This window comes from Oncorhynchus masou, chromosome 22 (assembly GCF_036934945.1).
Source record: "Oncorhynchus masou masou isolate Uvic2021 chromosome 22, UVic_Omas_1.1, whole genome shotgun sequence".
NCBI classification, from domain to species: Eukaryota; Metazoa; Chordata; class Actinopteri; order Salmoniformes; family Salmonidae; genus Oncorhynchus; species Oncorhynchus masou.
In genome coordinates, this window is record NC_088233.1 from 47,268,248 (window position 1) to 47,293,668 (window position 25,421).

The 25,421-nt window shown below is 41.4% G+C and overlaps 1 protein-coding gene across 1 annotated transcript in view; it reads right to left on the reverse strand.

Moving 5' to 3' along the window:
• LOC135509585 (ATP-binding cassette sub-family C member 8-like) overlaps positions 1–25,421 on the reverse strand; it is a 144,069-nt gene that overhangs the window by 94,184 nt on the left and 24,464 nt on the right. Inside the window, exons 5-7 of the mRNA XM_064930362.1 lie at positions 19,492–19,658; positions 11,227–11,469; positions 1,683–1,871 (exon numbers count right to left, since the gene is read on the reverse strand). Of these exons, the coding sequence (XP_064786434.1) occupies positions 1,683–1,871; positions 11,227–11,469; positions 19,492–19,658 (599 nt within the window). The remainder of the gene's footprint in view (positions 1–1,682; positions 1,872–11,226; positions 11,470–19,491; positions 19,659–25,421) is intronic.

A 25,421-nucleotide genomic window follows, 5' to 3' on the forward strand; every position in this document is an offset into this window, starting at 1 on the left:
TCTGTATCTAACTCCCTAGCTGTGACCAGAGATGGGCAGTATTTCTGTTACATTTATTTTAAATACGTATTTAGTATTTTGTCATTTGTATTTCACCAGCCTGAACCACAATCCAATGCATTTTGGAACAAGATACTTTCAAAATCTCTAATTTGTATTTTCAAAAGAACATTTTTTATAGCATTTCACAATTTTGTGTCCCCCTTTCACCCTGCATTGGTATTAGTCGTAACATATTTTTGTTACCGTTATGATGTAGTGAAGGCGTGTACTTGTATTGTATTTAGAAATGTCAATATATCTGTATTTTTATGTAAATACAATAATTTGCTAAAGTATTTAGTATTTTAGTTTGATACATTGGTCTTTAGACTGTCTTGTATTTGCTACAAGATACATTTGGCTGACTGAGATGCTCCCTCCTCCTCCTGACCATCAAGTTTGTGTCTCTCTTTCACCTTGCATTGGTATCGGAAGTCTGATAAATGACCAAAATATAAATGTAAAAATGAACACTTGGTATTATTGTAATGTGCTCTGCCCCCGAAACAAGGCCAATAATAATACCTATTGTTTTTTGTAATTGTTACATTTAGGTCATTTAGCGGACACTCTTATTCAGAGCGACTTACAGTCAGTGCAAGTCAGTCCAAGGTAGATAAACCACATATTACATTCGTAGCAAGTAAAACGTTTTTTTTTTGTATGTAACTGTTACAGAGAATGTTGTTGTAGTGAAGGCGTGTACTTGCAACTGTATTTTGTATTTTGAAATGACAAAATACCTGTATTTAATGTAAATACAATACTTTGCAAAGGTAGTTAGTATTTTAGTTTGATACATTGGTTTTTAGACTATCTTGTATTTGTTATTTGACCATTACACTGATAGTTACAGGTGTGGCTATACAAAACGTTGCCAGAGATTTTTCAACTAAACTGATATTTCCGATACTATTTTTGTCCTCATAAAATGTCAGTGTCCAGTTGCATGGGGGTCTGTATGAATTTAGAAAATGCTCCATTATTAAAATAAATACAGTTTGGGGTCCGTAAAGTAATCCAACAATGTGTACGCCGTCTTCTCTCATTGATCGTGACAGGTGACATCATGACATGCGGCCCTTTGGGGTGGCACCTGTCTCAATCAATGAGAGAAGATTAGAAAAATACACACATTGTTTGATTACTTTCACAGACCAAAACATTTATTTACTTTAAAAACGGAGCATTTTCTTAATTCAAACAGACTGTTTCCACAAATCGAGGTATCGCCAATATCAGGTTAGTTGAAAAACCTCTTGCAACATTTTGAAGCCACACCTGTAACTACCAGTATAATGGTCAGATTTCGGGCGGATGGATCACATTATCTGGTGTTAGAATCTGTAGCTACCTCTGACCCATCGATCTGACGTCCAAACTTTCTTGATTAGCTAACATTGATTGATTTACTTTGCTTTAATAATTTCTTAATGTAATAATAATAATAATAATGCCATAATAATAAAAAATATAAATATATATATATATATATATATATATATAATTATTAATTATTATTATTAATTATTATTCATTATTATTATTATTATTTATATATATATATATATAAAAAAAATATAATAATAATAAAAAAATATAATAAAAAATATATATAATAATAAATCATATATTCTCACTGGGGGCTGTATGGTGCGATTCTCCTTGCTGATGTGGTGGACGATGCCAGAGATACAGAGAGGCCCAGCGAAGCCCAGCAGGTCAGCCAGGAAGCGAAAGGTGATGCTGATGATGAGAGGACGTCCAAATGCCTGGCATAGGGCCCTCCAGATCCACTTAGGGTCCTGCGGCATGGAGCCCAGAGGCCTCTGCAAGGGGAAGAACATCATGATTACAGTATATCAGGTAAAAAAAATGTGAAAAATCACACAGCATATTGGCCAGTGTGAACTAGAGTTGATATTTCAGTCTAGCATTTCTTGTGTTGGTTCAGGTGTTAAATGAACCTTGTAAGTGTTAAATTAACACACATTGTGTCGGTGTTAATAACCAGTGTTTAACCACAACCACGCCCATTGTTATATTTCACAGCGTGCTCCATTGCAGGTTCATTGTTCTAACTGTTTGTTTCAATATCTATTATTTTTATTAATCTTATGCTACTCAAATATAAATAGTGTAGAACATTTGTATCCAAATTGGTTACTTGGATTTATTGCACTCGTTACTGAAATGGTTGTTCCTTGTTTAGATGGTTTAGGTAGTTTCATATCTTCAACTACCCAATCCAGAAGTCATTCTGAATGCAGGTTGTGGGTGAATACAAATTCCAAATGTTAGATATCTCCACTCTGGCTGGATTCCAATAGGAATTACACTTCACTTTGCAAGCCGTCATAATGTGACTTGCAGGCCTGAAAACAATGAGGTTGGGGACACTGTGTTAGGGTTAAAACTAGGCCCTCAAAATAAGGTTGTATTAATTAATTGTATTGTGTTGAAGAATACAATTTAAATCATAATGGATTTGTTATAATATCACTTAGTGAAGGCAACAGGACAAAGACAATTGACTGCAACAACCATTTCTCTGTCACTAACAAACACAATCATGGGTGGTAACTACAATTGATCAGAAAGGCAAGGCACGCTGTGAAATATACAAATAAGGCTTTACACTAAGCAGTGTACTCATTTAATGCTGAATTTTGTGGACCCATATTGACACCGGACCAGTGTTGAATTGAACACTGTCAGTTGATTTAACACTGGAGAATTTGCTGTGCAAGATTCAAGTAAAGTGCTATCTAAGTTCCTATTAAGGAATCGGAATACATTTCTGCTGTATTGCAGCGGGTCTCACGGTCAGTTCTTTTTAAAAAAAAGTCTTCCAACAGAAAAACTAGGTCACACATCATAAAGCTGTTAACATGACATGAAAAGGTAATTGGCCTGGGGAAAAAACACAACAACTGCATAACCAACTTGATCAGGAGCAGTGCACCAGCCATACACACACACAAAAAAACTACAGAACTAGGACAAGCATGGAACCCCTGCTGGCTCGCTGTTTCTGTTGCATCTTGGGATTCAGTGTTTAATGAGGGAAGAAGGAGAAGAGCGTAGTTCTCGTGCTTCTCATCTCAGTGGTTCCCTAGTAATGATGTCCTCCCAGTTCTGCCATCTCATGAGTTCAGGTTTAATCCTAGGATACTGTGACCTCACAGAAGAGATTAGCCCAGATCCTTCAATAACACCAGCATTCAGGCACTTGTGTACAGTCAAAATGTTTGCCTGATCTCAATATTTTAAACAAAGGTTGAAACCCTCCTTGTATACTGTATGAAGGATAAATATTCAGAGGCCAAACATTTTGTATGTTAAACTATTTATTGTAGTCATACCCCTGCCGCTGACAATGCGTTGTGTGATGTTTACACATTTAGAGTTTGTGATGATCAGAGAGAGTGGCTGGCTACTCTGGCTAGAGTAGTAAACAAGCCACAGCCTCTCGGTCTGTGTGTGCGCATGTGCACGTGTGTGTGTCCTGGCTTTCCCACTCCTCTCTAGGGGGTGAAGTTCCTGGCTTGGAGGCAGCCTCTGGTCAGGCTTTTTGATGTAGAGAGCACAGGGGCAGATACATAAATAAACAAATAAACCAAATTTGGTTCTTCCCGACTTCCGAAAATGACCTTGGTGTGTGTGACTTTCCTGTTTCATGGACACAAATGTGCACGTCACGTCCAAAGCCATTCATGCGTTCTGGCTCATATCGGATTTGTCACTACACACTAACTGTCATAATCAGACACTATGGCCATTTTCCCTTGGGCCCCATCTCAGCCAAATCCAAATATGTATTTATGCATATATGGTTTCTAGTTTGACAGCAACAAACAGATGTTCTGTTCATACCCTAGTGCTGTACTGCAGTGTAAATACCCATATGCTTGTTTTAACCCTGCACTTGTTTCAAACCACCCCAGAGCGACTTACAAGTAGTGCATTCATCTTAAGATAGCTAGGTGAGACAACACATCCCAATCGTATAAAATACATTTCCCATCAACAAAGTACGAGACCAGAGGTGGTGAGACCAGAGGTGGTGGAGTGGAGTGCTCAGGATGGGATGTAGGGTTTGAGCATAACCTGAAGGTAAGAAGGTGCAGAGTAGCAGGGTGACATGGGAGAACTTGGGAAGTTTGAACACCAGGCGGGCTGCGGCATTCTGGATAAATTGCATGGGTATGATGGCACACGCGGGGAGCCCAGCCAACAGAGTGTTGCAGTAGTCTAGACGAGAGATTTCAAGTGCCTGGATTAGGACCTGCTCCGCATCTTGTGTGAGGAAAGGTCATCCTCTACGGATGTTGTAGAGCATAAACCTGCAGGAGTGAGTCACTGATGTTTGCAGAGAATGACAGGGTGATGTCCAGGGTCACACCAAGATTTTTGAGTAGTTGAGTGTCATCCGCATAGCAATGATAGGAGAGACCATGTGAGGATATGACAGAACCCGAGCGACTTTGTGTGAAAAGAGAAAAGAGGAGAGGGCCTAGAACAGAGCCCTGTGGGACACCAGTAGTAAGAGCATATGGTGCAGACAGATTCTCTCCACGCCACCTGGTAGGAGCGACTTGCCAGGTAGGACGCAATCCAGGAGTGTGGAGAGGAGGATCTGATGGTTCACAGCGTCAAAGGCAGCAGATAGAGTCAGCTGTGGCAGAGCGGAGAACCTCTGTGACACAGATACGAGCGGTCTCAGTTGAGTGAGTTGCCTTGAAGCCTGACTGGTTAGGTCAAGAAGACGGTTCTGAGAGAGATAGCGAGAGAGTTGGTCAGACGTGGTTCTTTCAGTGAGACACAACACGTGGCAGGGGACAGGGGTCAGGGATCAAAGGTCACAACAGGGTCAGGGTTTTCCAGTGCACACTGGACTCCGAGGTCAATGAGACAGTCCGGGCTGCTTGTGAATACGCACCCCACGTCCTTCCAGGACTAGAGAAGGATTAAAGAGATGGAGAGATGAAGTAGAGAGATGGAAGGGAAAAGAAGACTAAAAGATTAAGAGGAGCAAGGTCATTATCATTCTACTGTGAACACTGCGACTTTTTGACCCCTCACAGGGTGAAAGAACTCGACTTTTCATGGGAAGAAAGTGGGAAGTGTGTGTGTGTGTGTGTGTGTGTGTGTGTGTGTGTGTGTGTGTGTGTGTGTGTGTGTGTGTGTGTGTGTGTGTGTGTGTGTGTGTGTGTGTGTGTGTGTGTGTGTGTGTGTGTGTGTGTGTGTTGACTGGGTTTGTCCCTCTGCTACTCTGTGTGATGATTAAAGTCTCAAGTTTCACATATTCACGGTTGTGTCAAATCAACATATAAGCAAAATAACATTATTTAGCCTGCAGAGTTACCAGATATGGCTTGGGATGTTACATGATCTTATTTCCTGTGAAACTGGACAGAAACACACAGTAAGGGAACCGGAACGTCGGATGTGTGTGAGTGTGTGGGGGGATATATATATTATATGTGTTTTCTAGTGTTAGAAAAGACAATCATCTATTTGGAAATCCATCTCAGTTTTACGGATGCATGTTACAAATCACCACAGGCCATTGGAGAACAGAGTTGAATTGTTTAGAGAACAAGTAAAATCAATGCTTTTTAGTTACTCCTATTGACATTTTATTGAAACAATTAGACTGGGCAAGCTGCATTGATGCAACCTAACAAAATGCAATCCAAACAGAATATGTCATGCTTCAAAAGAAAGATTCATATCAACCAAAACATACTGTGCAATCTGTTCTTATATAAACACTTAATACTGTATTTATTTGTCACTGGGTGGAACATCCAAGCTAATCCCTGCACTGTAAAAAAAAATATATATATATATGGTAATATATACTGAAATATTTGGTTCCGTTGTTTTACGGTAACTAACAGGTAACTGGCTGCCTGTAGTTACTGTAATATCCGAGCAATGACAAACAGTACATTACTGTAACATTTACTGTATAATACAGTAAAAGTAAATTCTACTGTAATTGTAATTAATTAATTCAATTCATTGAGGGGAGGTGGGGTTTGCATTTTACAGTATTTTACTGTAATTACATGGGATTGGTGCAAGCAGGTTGGCTGCTAGGTAATGTATTTTCATATTACAGCATATATACACTACGGTTCAAAAGTTTGGGGTCACTTAGAAATGTTCCTGTTTTTGAAAGAAAAGCACTTTTTTTGTTTGGCTAGTTTTATGTTCATTAAAATAACATGAAATTGATTAGAAATACTATGTGTAGACATTGTTAAAGTTGTAAATGACTATTGTAGCTGGAGATGGCTGATTTTTTAAATGGAATATCTACATAGCCATACAGAGGCCCATTATCAGCAACCATCACTCCTGTGTTCCAATGGCACGTTGTGTTAGCTAATCCAAGTTTAGAATTTTAAAAGGCTAACTGATCACTAGAAAACCCTTTTGCAATTATGTTAGCACAGCTGAAAACTGTTGTCTGATTAAAGAAGCAATAAAACTGGCCTTCTTTAGACTAGTTGAGTATCTGGAGAATCAGCATTTATGGGTTTGATTACAGGCTCAAAATGGCCAGAAACAAATACATTTCTTCTGAAACTTGTCATTCTATTCTTGTTCTGAGAAATGAAGGCTATTTCCCAGAACTACTCCCTTCACAGAACAGTGCAAACTGGCCCTAACCAGAAAATAAAGAGGAGTGGGAGGCCCCGGTGCACAACTGAGCAAGAGGACAAGTACATTAGAGTGTCTAGTTTGAAAAACAGATGCCTCACAAGTCCTCAACTGACAGCTTCAATAAATAGTACCCGCAAAACATCAGTCTCAACGTCAACAGTGAAGAAGCAACTCCAGGATGCTGGCCATTTCTCAGACTGGCCAATGAAAAGATGGGCAAAAGAACACAGATACTATACAGAGGAACTCTGCCTAGAAGGCCAGCATCCCGGAGTCGCCTCTTCACTGTTGACGTTGAGACTGGTGTTTTGCGGGTACCATTCAATGTCTGCTTTTTTTACCCATCTACCAGTAGGTGTCCTTCTTTGCAAGGCATTGGAAAACCTCCCTGGTCTTTGTGGTTGAATCTGTGTTCAAAATCCACTGCTCGACTACAGATAAATGTATGTGTGGGGTACAGAGATGAGGTAGTCATTAACAAATCATGTTAAACACAATTTTTGCACACAGAGTCCACACAAATTATTATGTGACTAGTTAGGCACATATTTACTCCTGAACATATTTAGGTTTGCCATAACAAAGAGGTTGAAGACTTCATTCAAGACATTTCACCTTTCCATTTTTAATTCATTTGTAAAAATGCTAAAAAACAAAATTCCACTTTGACATTATGGGGTATTGTGTGTAGGCCAGTGACAAAACAAAAACTACATTTAATCCATTTGAAAATTTAGGCTGTAACACAAGAAAATGTGGGGGAAAAGTCTGAATACAAGGCACCCCTTGATGTTTTTTTTTACATTATGTTAGAGTACAGCCTTATTCTAAAATTGATTATATAATTTCCCCCCAAAGCAAAAACAGATTTTTAGAAATGTTTGCTAATTTCTCATCGACCGGCTCGATTAAGCTTTAGCCCCACACATCTCTTTAAGAATTCACATGTGAGGCTATATACTAAAACAACCAAAGATTTCAAGACTAAAGGCTGGTTTATACTACGGGTGTGTTCTTGGAGTGCCAGAGTGTGCTCTGGGTATTCGTAAACTCAGAGCATTGTCAGATTGTCAGTTCGTAATTTCAGAGCAGTTCGCTCTCGGAGCGTTCAGAGGTCACACTGGATGCTCTGGCCGAGGAGTCGGGTTGATCTGAGCGTTCTGACCTAACAACAGCAGTCAAGCACCCAAGCTAACTGGCTAACATTGGCTAGCTACTTCCAGACAAAAATGAGAGAACAGCTCACTCTGACCATTTTACTCGCCCTAGCAGAGCTGGTTAAGCTGTTTTTTATGTTCTCCAGAGGGTTGGTGATTGCAACTGTGCTGCTGGCAACAATTTAATTACACGTTTTTGCCAACATTTACTGACACCGGCCATATTCAACAGGTGTTGAGCGTTCACAAATTCGTCAGTTATTCTGCACTCTGGCACACCCAGGCGAGAGAGCTCTGAAATCGGAGTAGATAGCCAGAGCGAATTGACAGCTACGTCTATCAACAATTATTGCAGTGACATCATGAACATGCTATTGAAATGGTTACTTGCATAGTGGAGTCTTTTGTTTAGACACATAGCTAGCTAAGTAATGAACCATAATCCCAACTCATAATGTTACTACCCTGCATGAATCTCCAGGTAGCTAACCAACCAGGTTCAATGTTAGCTAGCTAACATTAGGCTATAACTAGCAATGCAAATGGCTCTGAGATATGAATATTATTACTGCACAGAGCAAATATGTAACGTTAGCTAGCTAGCCAGCCAGCTAACGTTAAGTAGCTAGCTAACAGAACACTAACTTGAAATTTAAACAACTTTGTGACAAAATTTGAAATGTATAATATCTGAAAATGTAGCTAGCTAGACTATCTTACCCATACACATGGATGGACGCTTCTCCCTCTGTCACGGATGCCATGGTTGCCCTTAGTTTGAGGATGTAATCAGGAGACTGGTGTTTTATACAACAGCCTTCTGTGTGTTCTCTTTTCGACTCCGTCTGCATATTTGCAATCAAACGCCAGAATTTTCTCCATCTCCTTAGCCATCATACTCAAATTCCACTGATTTCAAAATTCGGTCCTCCAGAAAGTGGAGAGCAACACTTCTGCAGTTCTACTACGTGATATCTTTCAAAAAAGCCGTGTTAGAAAGGATTACCTACACATACTGACCAGCTCATGTCACAGACTGCTACATGGCAGACAAATCTGAACTCATCTCTCGACATTATCCAGCCCACACATTATTGCAGCCAATCATGGCTAGCGGGAAGGTTGCTGACTTTTTCTGTGGCTAAACCAACTAGGCTTGTAATATAACAATTTCATTCATAATTACAGATGGCATAGAAGTTTGTTGTCAAGGCACAAAAAAGTTCACATGCATTTCTGCCAAAAAACGCATATTGATATGGCACTCCTGTGAAGTAGTGACGCGCAACATATGCCTAGTTTCCTGAAATGAGTCACATTTATTTAAAAAATAAAAACTGAAATATCAAGTACTCAGGCACTTTACTCAGTACTTTGTTGAAGCACCTTTGGCAGAGATTACAGCCTCAAGTCTTCCTGGGTTTTACGCTACAAGCTTGGCAGTTTCTCCCATTCTTCTCTGCAAAGCTAGTCAAGCTCTGCCAGGTTGGATGGGAAGTGTCGCTGCACAGCTATTTTCAGATCTCTCCAAAGTGTTCGATCGGGTTCAAGTCCGGGCTCTGGTTGAGCCACTGGTTGTCCCAAAGCCACTCCTATTTTGTCTTGGCTGTGTGCTTAGCGTCATTTTCCTGTTGGAAGGTGAACCTTCACCCCAGTCTGAGGTTTTCATCAAGGATCTCTGTACTTTGCTTCATTCATCTTTGCCTCGATCCTGGCGAGTCTCCCAGTCCCTGCCACAGAAGAACATCCTCACAACATGATGCTGCCACCACTATGCTTCACCGTAGGGATGGTGCCAGGTTTCCGCCAGATGTGACGCTTGGAATTCCGGCCAAAGATTTCAATCGTTGTTTCATCAGACCAGAGAATCTTGTTTCTCGTGGTCTGAAAGTCTTCATGTGCCTTTTGGCAAACTCCAAGCGGGCTGTCAGGTGCCTGTTACTGTTGTGTGTTTTCCGTCTGGCCACTCTACCATAAAGGCCTGATTGGTAGAGTACTGCTGAGATGGTTGGCCTTCTGGAAGGTTCCCTTATCTCCACAGAGGAACTCTAGAGCTCTGTCAAAGTGACCATCGGGTTCTTGGTCACCTCCCTGACCAAGGCCCTTCTCCCCCGATTGCTATGTTTGGCCCTGCTAGCTCTAGGAAGAGATTTGGTGAATCCAAATTTCTTCCATTTAAGAATGGAGGCCACTGTGTTCTTGGGGACCTTCAATACTGCAGAAATGTTTTGGTACCCTTCCCCAGATCTGTGCCTCGACAAAATCCTGTCTCAGAGCTCTACGGACAATTCCTTCGACCTCACGGTTTGTTTTTTGCTATGACATGCACTGTCAACTGTGGGACCTTATATAGACAGGTGTGTGCCTTTCTAAATCATGTCAAATCAATTGAATTTACCACAGGTGGACTACAATCAAGTTGGAGAAACATCAAGGATGATCAATGGAAACAGGGTGCACCTGAGTTCAATTTCGGGTCTCATAGCGAAGGGTCTGAATACTTACAGTACCAGTCAAAGGTTTAAACACGCCAACTCATTCAAGGTTTTTTGAAAGTTTTTTAAATCTATTTTCTACATTGTAGAATAATAGTGAAGACATAACTATGAAATTACACATATGGAATAATGTAGTAACCAAAAAAAGTATTTAACAAATGAAAATTGATTTTAGATTTTGAAATTAGCCACCCTTTGCCTTGATGACAGCTTTGCACACTCTTGGTATTCTCTCAAAACAGCTTAATCTGGAATGCTTTTCCAACAGTCCTGAAGGAGTTCCCACAAATGCTGAGCACTTGTTAGCTGCTTTTCCGTCACTCTGAGGTGCAACTCATCCCAAACCATCTCAAAAGTCTCTTCTTATTGGTGTTCTTTCATAGTGGTTTCTTGAAGGCCTGATTCACGCAGTCTCCTCTGAACAGTTGACGTTGAGATGTGTCTGTTTACTTGAACTCTGTGAAGCATTTATTTGGGCTGCAATTTTTGAGCCTGATAACTCTGATGAAATTATCCTCTGCAGAAGAGGTAATTCTGGGTCTTCCTTATGGCAGTCCTCATGTGAGCCAGTTTCATCATAGAGCTTGATGGTTTTTGCAACTGCACTTGAAGAAACTTTTAAAGTTCTTGAAATTATGCGCATTGACTGACCTTCATGTCTTAAAGTAATGATGGACTGTCGTTTCTCTTTGCTTATTTGAGCCGTAAAAAAAGGTAGGGTATGTTACCATACCATATTTTACTGAATCCAATACTATTACTGTAATCTTTTTTTGACCGTTGTTTTTACGAAAACTTACAGCCCACTGGCTGCCATCTCACTCACTCACTCACTCACTCACTCCCTTTACCCTCTGACTCTCGAAAGCCTTGCGGAGCTTCAGATAGTTGGTGAGGGCTCGCATGGCGATGGGCAGCTTGCCGATGACCTTGAGGTCGATGGGGCGGCGGTGGGCTGCTGTGATGAAGGTGTTCATCCACCAGTAAGTGGCCTTGGACAGCAGGTTGACGAAGGGCTGCAGGAACCTCACCCCCAGATCCTGCAGATCCTCTGGGGGTTTCACCTCCGTAGCCTCAGTGAAACACAGGTAGCGCTGTGGGGAGGGACACAGGGAGAGAGGGGTTTTATCAAGTGGGAAGAGAGAAAAAGACAGATGGAGGATTCACTAAAAGAGAAAGAGCCTAAATAATGAATATATTCAGAACTTAGAATACAAATGTGAACAACGTAACGAACTACGCAACTATTCACTAACGTATATACAGTTTTGGCAACACAAACTTAAGCCTGCCAAGTTTTTGAGAGATAATGATTGGAACTGTGAGCTAATGGATATGACAGATAGTGTCTGATAATTATGTGTGATGTAGAGTATCTGACAGGGAAGCTTGCTCTGTTGTGTATTAAATTATGGGTTGCCTGGTCGTGTCTTTGCAAATGCATCAATGCCTTGGCAAAGCCTCCCTGTATCACACACTGAAATAAGAAACTCTGAACTGTGTTCACTTGAGCTATTCAGCTTTAGAGCTTTGTTGAAGAGAAGTATTATGGCCTGCACTAGGTCTAAGAACGAGGCACACTCCTGGTACCCAGAGCGCTGAAACTGGACGACAGAGTGAAACACTAATGTAACAGAGTCAGTTCAGTTTAGCAGTGAGAGTCTCAGTTTGGGGGAAACTAGGTTACTGAAGAATTGCAGCATAGACACATAACTTCCAAACACTTACAGAGAATATGCCCACCAGGTAAAACAAAAGCTTTAAAAAGAAAATGTTTCTTAAAGTTGGAATCTGTGGTGGTGAAACTGCCACGTCCATTTGTGATATTACAACAACAGAGACGTTACGAACACCATTTTTTCCCCCGGACATCACTGCACACGCGATAGAACAGTAGAGTAGGTACTACACATTTTTATTTACCACGAAGCCGGAGCTCCTTTTCTCCGTGTAATGAACAAAACAAAAAGAATAACAAATATGCCTGGAGCAGCTAGTGGCGCTGTTTCCCCTAATGCGGATCTCAGCTTTAAACTTACTTTTTTTCTTCTTTCTAAGTGCACATCTAAAAAGTCTAACCAAAACCTTTTCAATACATAGGACGTGGCAATCATTACTGCATCTTGTCAGTACATTTGAGGGTATAGTTTCACACGGTTTAATTTATATCTGCAAAAATAATTCCCAAGACGTCTTCCAGTATGATAAAGAGTGTTTTCTTGTCTTCTCACAGTTACCAAGATAGTCAAGCTTGCATGCACTATACAGTTGAAGTCGGAAGTTTACATACACTTATGTTGGAGTCATTAAAACTAATTTTTCAACCACTCCATAAATTTCTTGTTAACAAACTGTTTTGGGAAGTCATTTAGGACATTTACTTTTTTGCATGACACAAGTCATTTTTCCAAAAATGGTTTACAGACAGATTATTTCACTTATAATTCACTATCACAATTCCAGTGGGTCAGAAGTTTACATACAGTAAGTTGACTGTGCCTTTAAACAGCTTGGAAAATTCCAGAAAATGATGTCATTGATTTAGAAGCTTCTGATTGACATAATTTGAGTCAATTGGAGGTGTACCTGTGGATGTATTTCAAGGTCTACCTTCAAACTCAGTGCCTCTTTGCTTGACATCATGGGAAAATCTAAAGAAATCAGCCAAGACCTCAGAACAGAAATAGTAGACCTCTGCAAGTCTGGTTCATCCTTGGGACCAATTTCCAAACGCCTGAAGGTAGCACGTTCATCTGTACAAAAAATAGTATGCAAGTATAAACACTATGGGACCACGCAGCCATCATACCGCTCAGGAAGGAGATGCATTCTGTCTCCTAGAGATGAACATACTTTTGTGGGAAAAGTGCAAATCAATCCCAGAACAACAGCAAAGGACCTTGTGAAGATGCTAGAGGAGACGAAGAGGAGGACACTTAGCAAGGAAGAAGCCACTGCTCCAAACTGCTATAAAAAAGGCAGACTCCGGTTTGCAACTGCACATGGGGACAAAGATCATAATTTGTGGAGAAATGTCCACTGGTCTGATGAAACTAAAATAGAACTGTTTGGCCATAATGACCATCGTTATGTTTGGAAGAAAAGGGTGAGGCTTGCAAGCCGAAGAACAGCATCCCAACCATGAAGCACGGGGGTGGCAGCATCATGTTCTGGGGGTGCTTTGCTGCAGAAGAGACTGGTGCACTTCACAAAATAGATGGCATCATAAGGCAGGAAAATTATGTGGATATATTGAAGCAACATCTGAAGACATCAGTCAGGAAGTTAAAGCTTGGTCGCAAATGGGTCTTCCAAATGGACAATGACCCCAAGCATACTTCCAAAGTTGTGGCAAAATTCCTTAAGGACAACAAAGTCAAGGTATTGGAGTGGCCATCACAAAGCCCTGACCTCAATCCCATAAAAACGTTGTGGGCAGAACTGAAAAAGCGTGTGCGAGCAAGGAGGCCAACAAACCTGACTCAGTTGCACCAGCTCTGTCAGGAGAAATGGGCCAACATTCACCCAACTTATTGTGGGAAGCTGGTGGAAGGCTACCTGAAATGTTTGACCCAAGTTAAACTATTTAAAGGCAATGCTACCAAATACTAATTGAGTGTATGTAAACTTCTGACCCATTCGGAATGTTATGAAAGAAATCAAATCATCTCTACTATTATTCTGATATTTCACATTCTTAAAATAAAGTGGTGATCCTAACTGACTTGAGACAGAGAATTTGTCCTAGGATTAAATGTCAGGAATTGTGAAAAACTGAGTTTAAATGTATTTGGCTAAGGTGTATGTAAACTTCCGACTTCAAATGTATATACACAAATGTATGTGGAAACCCCTTCAAATTAGTGGAGTTGGCTATTTCAGCCACACCCGTTGCTGGCAGGTGTATACAATCGAGCACAGTAGAATGGCATTACTGAAGACCTCAGTGACTTTCAACGTGGCACCATCATAGGATGCTACCTTTTAAACAAGTCAATTCAGCAAATTTCTGCCCTGCTCGAGCTGCCCCGGTCAACTGTAAATGCTGGTATTGTGAAGTAGGGGGGCTGTGCTTTGGCAAAGTGGGTGAGGTTATATCCTTCCTGTTTGGCCCTGTCCGGGGGCATCATCGGATGGGGCCACAGTGTCTCCTGACCCCTCCTGTCTCAGCCTCCAGTATTTACAGTGCCTTGCGAAAGTATTCGGCCCCCTTGAACTTTGCGACCTTTTGCCACATTTCAGGCTTCAAACAGAAAGATATAAAACTGTATTTTTTTGTGAAGAATCAACAACAAGTGGGACACAATCATGAAGTGGAACGACATTTATTGGATATTTCAAACTTTTTTAACAAATCAAAAACTGAAAAATTGGGCGTGCAAAATTATTCAGCCCCTTTACTTTCAGTGCAGCAAACTCTCTCCAGAAGTTCAGTGAGGATCTCTGAATGATCCAATGTTGACCTAAATGACTAATGATGATAAATACAATCCACCTGTGTGTAATCAAGTCTCCGTATAAATGCACCTGCACTGTAATGGTCTCAGAGGTCCGTTAAAAGCGCAGAGAGCATCATGAAGAACAAGGAACACACCAGGCAGGTCCGAGATACTGTTGTGAAGAAGTTTAAAGCTGGATTTGGATACAAAAAGATTTCCCAAGCTTTAAACATCCCAAGGAGCACTGTGCAAGCGATAATATTGAAATGGAAGGAGTATCAGACCACTGCAAATCTACCAAGACCTGGCCGTCCCTCTAAACTTTCAGCTCATACAAGGAGAAGACTGATCAGAGATGCAGCCAAGAGGCCCATGATCACTCTGGATGAACTGCAGAGATCTACAGCTGAGGTGGGAGACTCTGTCCATAGGACAACAATCAGTCGTATATTGCACAAATCTGGCCTTTATGGAAGAGTGGCAAGAAGAAAGCCATTTCTTAAAGATATCCATAAAAAGTGTAATTTAAAGTTTGCCACAAGCCACCTGGGAGACACACCAAACATGTGGAAGAAGGTGCTCTGGTCAGATGAAACCAAAATTTAACTTTTTGGCAACAATGCAAAACGTTATGTTTGGCGTAAAAGCAACACAGCTCATCACCGTGAACACACCATCCCCACTGTCAAACATGGAGGTGGCAGCATCATGGTTTGGGCCTGCTTTTCTTCAGCAGGGACAGGGAAGATGGTTAAAATTGATGGGAAGATGGATGGAGCCAAATACAGGACCATTCTGGAAGAAACCCTGATGGAGTCTGCAAAAGACCTGAGACTGGGACGGAGATTTGTCTTCCAACAAGACAATGATCCAAAACATAAAGCAAAATCTACAATGGAATGGTTCAAAAATAAACATATCCAGGTGTTAGAATGGCCAAGTCAAAGTCCAGACCTGAATCCAATCGAGAATCTGTGGAAAGAACTGAAAACTGCTGTTCACAAATGCTCTCCATCCAACCTCACTGAGCTCGAGCTGTTTTGCAAGGAGGAATGGGAAAAAAATTCTGTCTCTCGATGTACAAAACTGATAGAGACATACCCCAAGCAACTTACAGCTGTAATCGCAGCAAAAGGTGGCGCTACAAAGTATTAACTTAAGGGGGCTGAATAATTTTGCACGCCCAATTTTTCAGTTTTTGATTTGTTAAAAAAGTTTGAAATATCCAATAAATGTTGTTCCACTTCATGATTGTGTCCCACTTGTTGTTGATTCTTCACAAAAAAATACAGTTTTATAACTTTATGTTTGAAGCCTGAAATGTGGCAAAAGGTCGCAAAGTTCAAGGGGGCCGAATACTTTCGCAAGGCACTGTATGCTGCAGTAGTTTGTGTCGGGGGGCTAGGGTCATTTTGTTATATCTGGAGTACTTCTGTCTTATCCAGTGTCCTGTGTGAATTTAAGTATGCTCTCTCTAATTCTCTCTCTCTCGCTCTCTCTTTCTCTCTCCCTCTCTCTTGGAGGACCTGAGCCCTAGGACCATGCCTCAGGACTACCTGGCATGATGACTCCTTTCTGTCCCCAGTCCACCTGGCCGTGCTGCTGCTCCAGTTTCAACTGTTCTGCCTGCAATTATTATTATTATTTGACCATGCTGGTCATTTATGAACATTTGAACATCTTGGCATTGTTCTGTTATAATCTCTACCCGACACAGGCAGAAGAGGACTGGCCACCCCTCATAGCCTGGTTCCTCTCTAGGTTTCTTCATAGGTTTTGGCCTTTCTAGGGAGTTTTTCCTAGCCACCATGCTTCTACACCTGCATTGCTTGCTGTTTGAGGTTTTAGGCTGGGTTTCTGTACAGCACTTTGAGATATCAGCTGATGTATGAAGGGCTATATAAATACATTTGATTTGATTTGGTATTGTGCAGTAGAAAAGTCTAGGAGCAACCGCGAAGTGGTAGGACACACAAGCTCACAGTTGCAACACACAAACTACCGAGTTCCAAACTGCCTCTGGAAGCAACGTCAGCACAATAACTGTTTGTCGGGAGCTTCATGAAATGGGTTTCCATGACCAAGCAGCTGCACACTAGCCTAAGTTCAGCATGCGCAATGCCAAGCTTCGGCTGGAGTGATGTAAAGCTTGCCACCATTGGACTCTGGAGCAGTAGAAACGCGTTCTCTGGTGTGATGAATCATGCTTTACCATATACCAGTCGACGGACAAATCTGGGTTTGGCGGATGCCAGTAGAACCCTACCTGCCCCAATGTATAGTGCCAACGGTAAAGTTTGGTGGAGGAGGAATAATGGTCTGGGGCTGTTTTTCATGGTTTGGGCTAGGCCCCTTTGTTCCAGTGAAGGGAATTCTTAACTCTACAGCATACAATGACATTCTAGATAATTATGTGCTTCCAACTTTGTAACAACAGTTTGGGGAAGGCCCTTTCCTGTTTCAGCATGACAATGCCCCCGTGGACAAAGCAAGGTCCATACAGACATGTTTTGTTGAGGTTGGTGTGGAAGAACTTGACTGGCCTGCACAGAGCCCTGACCTCAACCCCATCTAACACCTTTCGAAATGAATTGGAACTCCGACTGCGAGCCAGGCCAAATCGCCCAACATCAGTGGCCGACCTCACTAACGCTCTTATGGCTGAACGGAAGCAAGTGCTCACAGCAATGTTACAACATCTAGAGGAAAGCCTTCCCAGAAGAGTGGAGGCTGTTATAGCAGCAAAGGGGGAACCAACCCCATATTAATGCCCATGATTTTGGAATGAGATGTTTGACAACCGGGTGTCCACATACTTTTCGGGTCATGTAGTGTATATGTGTAGAGTTAGTCAGTGTACATTGGGACTCAGAGGAGTCTTCCCCCAACAGATGTGTCTTTCCTGACTGCAGATGTTGCCAAAGCAACATACAACACTCTCTATATACACAGTCCTTTATCAAAACAGGAATGTGTGTATAGACTACTCTGTGTTTGATGGCTCTGGTAGAAGCCCGAGGCATCATGAAGGCATTGAACAAATTGCCCATTAGTGATCATGAATATAAACTGTAATTAGAATAAGTGCTGAGATTAGTCCAGTGGCGGTCAGTGCCATTTATGATGAGGGAGGACAACTTTTTTCCCCTCCACGAGCATGGCCTTACTCTATTACAGCATGTTGGATGACTGTCATTCATATTCCATTCATTCGGTTCAATAACACATAGGTTTAGGCTATTAGATGATACAAAAAATGTCCCTACACCCTAGCCTCCGAATGAAAGTTTACAATCTAGGTGCACACAGGCCTTGCACATTCTTGCCTGCATCTAGATTGTAATCATTAGTCCAAAAGTTTAAAACAAGAATTTCTATTGGACAAATTCAGGTATTTACGTCCCTGTTTTGTTTGCTTCCATTTAAGAAACATTTTTCAACAAAATCGGCAGTATGAATACAACCCTGGTCATAGCAGCAACGCAGTATTCATTCTAGCCTCTATGCACTCTCTTCTCAGCTTTTCCATTCGTTCGTGGACTTTAATGAACAACACATCAGCTGTATGTGACCAGGAAAAAAGGCCTTTCCAAGCAAAACCATATCATAACCACGACACACAGTCTACATCGTTGTCCCCATATTAGCTAAAGTAACATTCTAGTCAATATAGCTAATAGAACTAATGCGTTGGTAAACTCGCTACAATAAGTAACGTTACACTGTAGAGTGCTGTTGAGGCTACTGTAGACCTTCATTGCAAAATAGTGTGTATTAATCAATTATTTGGTGACATAAATATATTTTAGTCTAGTTTTTCAACGTTTTATTTAAAGAAATTCACTGAGAAGAATGGTCCTCCCCTTTCTTACTCTGAAGAGGCTCCGCTGGATTAGTCCCCATCTTAACCAATACAAACCAATGAAGAATGCCAATGATTGCCAAGTGCCCAATAGTCTGATTGCTCTCAAACCCAAGATGGGATGCTAAAGAGAAACAAACGGACCAGGTGGGATAGTGCCAAGAGGAGAGGCGACTGCTGTGAATGGGAAGATCCTGACTGACGCCTCACAACATGAACACGAATCCAACTGCATGCCCACACACTCGCGTGAATACCATTCTCACGTCGAGTATATGTCGTTGTCCTCCAACACGTGCACACAAATAGAGCTTGAAATCCTGATCACAATAATACTGTAGCAAGACATCCTCCATTCTTTTCAGAAGAAAATCTCCAGACAGAACTCCCACGTATTAAAATGATGAATCATTCAAACATCCGGGCAAACAAGTCCATCCTATTATAATTAGGGACAAGTAGCGGGTGTCATACAGGGGCGTCATGCAGAAATCTGGAGGTGACACGTGCCCTTGTGCCCCCTTGGGCATGACTCCTCTGATTGTACGACTCACAACAACCTAGCACATTCTGCCTTCGATCTACTTCAGAAATAGGCCTGTAGGCAGCAAGATATAAACATCCGATATACAGGGGCATACAAAAATGCTTGACCGAAAGAGGGGAGAGCTGATTGAAGCAGAGGAAAAGACAGGATAGAGACGTCCAGACATACTGAGGAAAACAGATGCCCGTACACACAAAACACACTAGGATGACACACACAAATACATGCACACGCACACCATCCCCCTCTCACACACACTGCTGCTCACCCTGCCCAGTATGACGTTGATTTCCACAGCCAGTAGTAGTCCGTAGAGCAGGGCCAGGAGTCCTGTGATGCCGTAGCGGAGTTGTCTCAGGCCGATGCCGTGCTCCGTGTACTTGGTAAACTTGATGGTTTTCATCAGAAAGGCCAAGACCCAGTAGAACAGTAGGGCTTTAGAGAGGATCAGAGAGAAACATTTGAATACCTCAGGACTCATAAAGGGAATCGTCAGTCATCTCAAGTCAACTCCCGACGAATGCAATTGGGTTAGGAATGTCCTATACATTCCCAACAGATTATGCAGATATCCAGTAAGTAAATGGAAGGTTGTTTCTGGTGAACTGTACACACTGCATAAGGAGTGAACTGTATATCTACAAAAGTGAATATCATACATATTATTTAGAATCCATATCATATACATTTTCTAATTAATTTCCATCCCCCATCTTTCCTCTGCTTGTGTCAGTTTTGTTTACATTTTGTGTCATGGCACTTCTGACAGAACTGCTTGTGTTTAGAACTCAAGTGACAATAGGGAATGAACAGCTGTACTGGAACTGTCAGAATGACTGTGCCTACCTGTTGGAAAGACAACCCACTCACGGATGCCATCCATTATAAATCCCCAAGACGCATCCGAAACGACGTGACCGATGTCATTTTTCACACCTTTTTTAGATGTTTTATAGGAGAGAAACCATGGTAACAGAGTCTCGTAGGAGTATGCTGAACATTCTGGGATTTGGGGTCTTTTTCCTCCCCCGTGAAGTCTGCAGATGTTCATAACAGAAACGTGGCCTGCATCTCAAACACTAACTCATGCTCTCTCCCCTCCCCCCGCTCCCTCCCTCCTTGCTCTCTTCTCCTCCCTTTCTTTCTTCCTTCCTCCCTTCCCTCCCCTCCTTCTCTCTCGCCTCAACTTTCCAGTTGTTTAGTGATGTATGTCCATGGTTGTTAAGCTCAATATCCATAGAAACAGAGTGAAAAGAAGGGACTCAGTATTGAAAAAGGTGGTCGATTCAGATCCTGTTGTAGCAGGTTGCCATGGTGAGTCACAGTCAACAAATCAACAATATAAGTCCTTTCTATAGGGGGGGTGTAACAATATTAGGAAGGTGTTCTTTTAATGTTTCGTACACTCAGTGTAAGTCCTTTCAGTGTGTTTGTTGTGGCTGTTTTGAAGGTCAATGACTTACATTATTTGTCAGACCTGCAGTTGTACTGTAAATCTCTAATGGAAGGCAGTCAATAAGAAGCCTATGGAAAAGGTGATCAATGGAAGAATGGTTGTGAAGAAAAGTGAAGAGTGAGTACTACTGATTAGAGTTGTGGGTTTGATTCCCACAAAGGCCTTATTCACTGAACATTTAAAAAGATCCCATAAGAAGAGAGAATGGATAACGGCGTTTGACATATGGCCATACGAGCATATCCCCAGCTGTAATCAGAGATTAAAGTCTGTCCGAGAAATACCGCCTGTGGGGTCACTCCCTCGACTAACACCGATTGGCAACGCATCGAGATTGAGGCTCAAGCACTGATGTGAACGAGGGAACTGGAGGAAGAGTGAACGAACATGGGCAGAACGCGGATGAGTTAATGACGCAGGAGGAGGAGGAGAAGTATGTGATCAGACGAAGAGGAGGAACATGGCAACTGAGGGGATGATGAAAGAAGTCAACATTGACGATGAGAGAACCGTGAAACGACAAAGACCACCTCGTGAGCACAAGACATTGAAAATACATCATTTCAACCAAAAAAAGACGTATTCTTTTCAATGTCTTCTGCTCATAGGGCAATGGACTGAGCTGGGACATGGCATTTATTGATAGGATTTTATAGATTTGAAAGAATATTGGCTATCAAATTATAACAACCAGAAGACATTAGTGTTGATGCTTGACGATGTCTCGATGATGCAACAAATATATTTATTTGGTAATTACCACACAGGAAAGTGTTACCGAGTGTTGATTTTTCAGTGTAACATTGTTAAAGAACCCAAGTGTTGGTCTTAACCATAGTTAAACCATATCTATGGTTATGCATGTACATTGATTGATTCATTAATCTTATCCTACTCAAATATAAATAACATTTTTCTAAACTAATCCAATCTGCTATTTGGATTTCCTACACCGGTTTCTGAAATGGTTGGTTCCTCATCTCATATCTTTGTCTCCCCATCCCAGCAGTCAGCCTGAATTCAGGTTGCGGGTGAATAAACATTTAAAATGTTGAATATCCCCACTTTGGCTGGATTCCAATAGGAATTACACCTCACTTCGCAAGCCATCATACTGTGAATATCCCCACTCTGGCTGGATTCCAATAGGAATTACACTTCACTTTGCAAGCCATCATAATGCGACTTGCAGGCCTGAAAACCATGAGATTCGGGCCACTGCATTGGGGTAAAACTAGGCCCTCAAAATAAGGCTTTATTAACTACTTGTATTGTGTTGAAGAATTACATTTTTATGATAAAGTATTCACTTAGAATCTCACTTAATGAAAGCCACAGTGGACAAAAAAGTATTATTGCAAAAACCATGTCTCTGTGACCTCGCTACCATCTAGAAGGCGGAGACGGTACAGATGCATCAACGCTGGGACCGAGAGACTGAGAAACAAACAGCTTCTATTTCCAGGCCATCAGACTGTTAAACAGTCACCACTAAGCCGGCTTCCGCCCAGTGCCCTGCCCCTGAAGCCCAGACACTGTTACTAGCCGGCTACCACCCGGTACTTTACCTTGCACCTTAGAGACCGCTGCCCTTATGTCCAGTCAATGATAGTCAATGAACACTGTAATGGTGCTTACATACTGTATTACCCACTTTATATGTATATACTGTATTCTAGTCTTGGTTTATCCTACATACTGTAACTACCGCTATACACACACCTTTTCTTTTCACATGCTGTCCACACTGTCTATACACAACATTCACATACGTATATAGAGTGGGGCAAAAAAGTATTTAGTCAGCCGCCAATTGTGCAAGTTCTCCCACTTAAAAAGATGAGAGAGGCCTGTAATTTTCATCATAGGAACACTTCAACTATGACAGACAAAATAAGGGAAAAAAATCCAGAAAATCACATTGTAGGATTTTTAATGAATTTATTTGCAAATTATGGTGGAAAATAAGTATTTGGTCAATAACAAAAGTATCTCAATACTTTGTTATATACCCTTTGTTGGCAATCACTATATATACAAAATATGTCTACAAATTAGTGGATTTTGTCAGCCAAACCCATCGCTAACAGGTGTATAAAATTGAGCATGCAACCATGCAATCTCCATAGACAAATATTGGCAGTAAAATGGCCTTTCTGAAGAGCTCAGTGACTTTCAACTGCATGCCACCTTTCCAACAACTCAGTTCGTCAAATTTCTGCCCTGTTAGAGCTGCCCCGGTAAATTGTAAGTACTGTTATTGTGAAGTGGAAATGTCTAGGACAACAACGGCATAACCGCGAAGTGGTAGGCCACACAAGCTCACAGAACAGGACCGCAGAGTGCTGAAGCGCGCAGCGCGTAAGAAACATCTGTCCTCGGTTGCAACACTCACTACCGAGTTCCAAATGCCTCTGGAAGCAACGTCAGCACAATAACTGTTCGTAGGGAGCTTCATAAAATGGGTTTCCATGGCCGAGCAGCAGCACACAAGCTTAAGATCACCATGCACAATGCCAGGCGTCGGCTGGATTGGTGTAAAGCTCGCCGCCGATGGACTCTGAAGCAGTGGAAACACGTTCTCTGGAGTGACGCTTCAACATCTGGCAGACCGACGAATCTGGGTTTGGCGGATGCCAGGAGAACTCTACCTGCCCCAATGTATAGTGACAACTGTAAAGTTAGGAATAATGGTCTGGGGCTGTTTTTCATGGTTTGGCCATCATGGAAGGGAAATGTTAACGCTACAGCATACAGTGACATTTTAGACGATTCTGTGCTCCCAACTATGTGGCAACAGTTTGGGGAAGGCCCTTTCCTGTTTCAGCCTGACCATTCCCCCGTGCACAAAGCAAGGTCCATACAGAAATGGTTTGTTGAGAAAAACTTGACTTGCCTGCACAGATCCCTGATCTCAACTCCATCGGACACCTTTGGGATGAATTGGAGCGCTGACTGCGAGCCAGGCCTAATCGCCCAACATCAGTGCCCGACCTCACTAATGCTTACATGGCTGAATGGAAGCAAGTCCCTGCAGCAATTTTCCAACATCTAGTGGAAAGCCTTCCCAGAAGAGCGGAGGCTGTTATAGCAGCAAAGGGGGGACCATTTTGGATTTTGGAATAAGATGATCAACGAGCAGGTGTCCACATACTTTTGGTCATCAGTGTATGTTGATGTTGGGGTGGTGCATAAGAAGTTGATATAATTGTAAAATTTCCCTTTAAGGGTTTCCAAAAAAAACACCATAAATCTAGTTGTTTCAACTAATTATTATTAATGAACTTCTTCCACAGCCTTTTTTTACATTTACTTTTCAGTCCAATTGTTACAACAACAACAAAAAGAATCCTAAATAATAATTTATAGTATGAGACAAGTTGAGCAAACATTGTTTTCAATTGACTGAGTTTTTGCCAAAGTTCTCTCAAGCTTGGGCCAACTAAAAGTTTAGATAACACTGGGACCAAAACATTTTATAAACAAAAAAAGGCTGTGGAACCTGTTACTTAATAATATTTAGTCGAAACAACTAGATTTTCTTCACAATGTTGTGCATATGACTTTGTCGGTGGTGGAAATGGCTGGTCTCATCTTTCAACGTCAATTTGCCAGACGGTTTTGATATCCGTTCATCGTGATCCATTACACCTCAAAGCACAACAAGCTGCTTAATGTGAACCGTTTCACTCGTGAGTTCCAAATATCTCTAACCGTCACCCCTGCGCCAGTTGTTTCATGCGCACGATGTCAGAATGTTCTCACTGTTGCAGATAATTTATGTTTGAGGCTTTACTGAGCTGGACAAGCACTTCCCTAGAGTTTCCCAAGATCAAGTATGAAGACATTGCTCATCTCTAGTCAGAACAGGCCTTGCACAAATGTTTTCCCCCCAGCACATTTTGTGGCTGGTGTGCTGGCCCTCCACTTCATTTTGGGCCTAACAATACATGTACCAATATATCGTCCAAACACCAGCTTCTTGGGCATTATCACTTAACTAGAATTTTCAAATGTCATGCTTTTTGAGCACATAAAAAAGGAAGTAAGGTATTTGAATATTGAAGCAGAACCAGAAGCCTGCATTTTTATGTGAAACTCATAGATTTTGGTGGGTAGTCCCTAAATAAGTTTTTACAGTGTATAGATGCTGGATCAGTGTTCAATTTGAAACTGTTTAACCCTGGAGAATCTCATCAGTACCATGTCATGAAAGCATCCTGTTTTACAATCTTAATATTCTCAGCTGACATTTGTATCACTAATTAAAATGTAATTAAGTAGTGCCTCTCTTCACTTTATTTTTATTTAAAAAAAATTGTTGTACTGAAAAAAATGCAAGATTATAGTCACATAATGTCCTCATTCGTTTCCAGTAAAGAGACACAACAACTTCATTTTGAGTTATGGACGAACTGCACCTATTTTAACCTCCCCATGAGGAAAACATCTTTTGATTAGTGAACCAAGGTCGATATTGAATTTTTTAACTAGCTCGCCTCACTTTAAAATTTTTTTTCAATATGTTCAACATTAAATGGAATTTTATGGCCTTATTTAACTGATTCATGAGGATAACTACAGTACAAAGTATATGTTTTTTTTAACTAATCCCTTTCAACCTAATATCGGTATGGAATACACAAGACTAGAATCATCACACAAAGCAGATCTCTAACTCCTGCTTGATGGACACACATTGCATATTCTATTACTTGGGTTTCTGCCTTGAACTGCAGTAG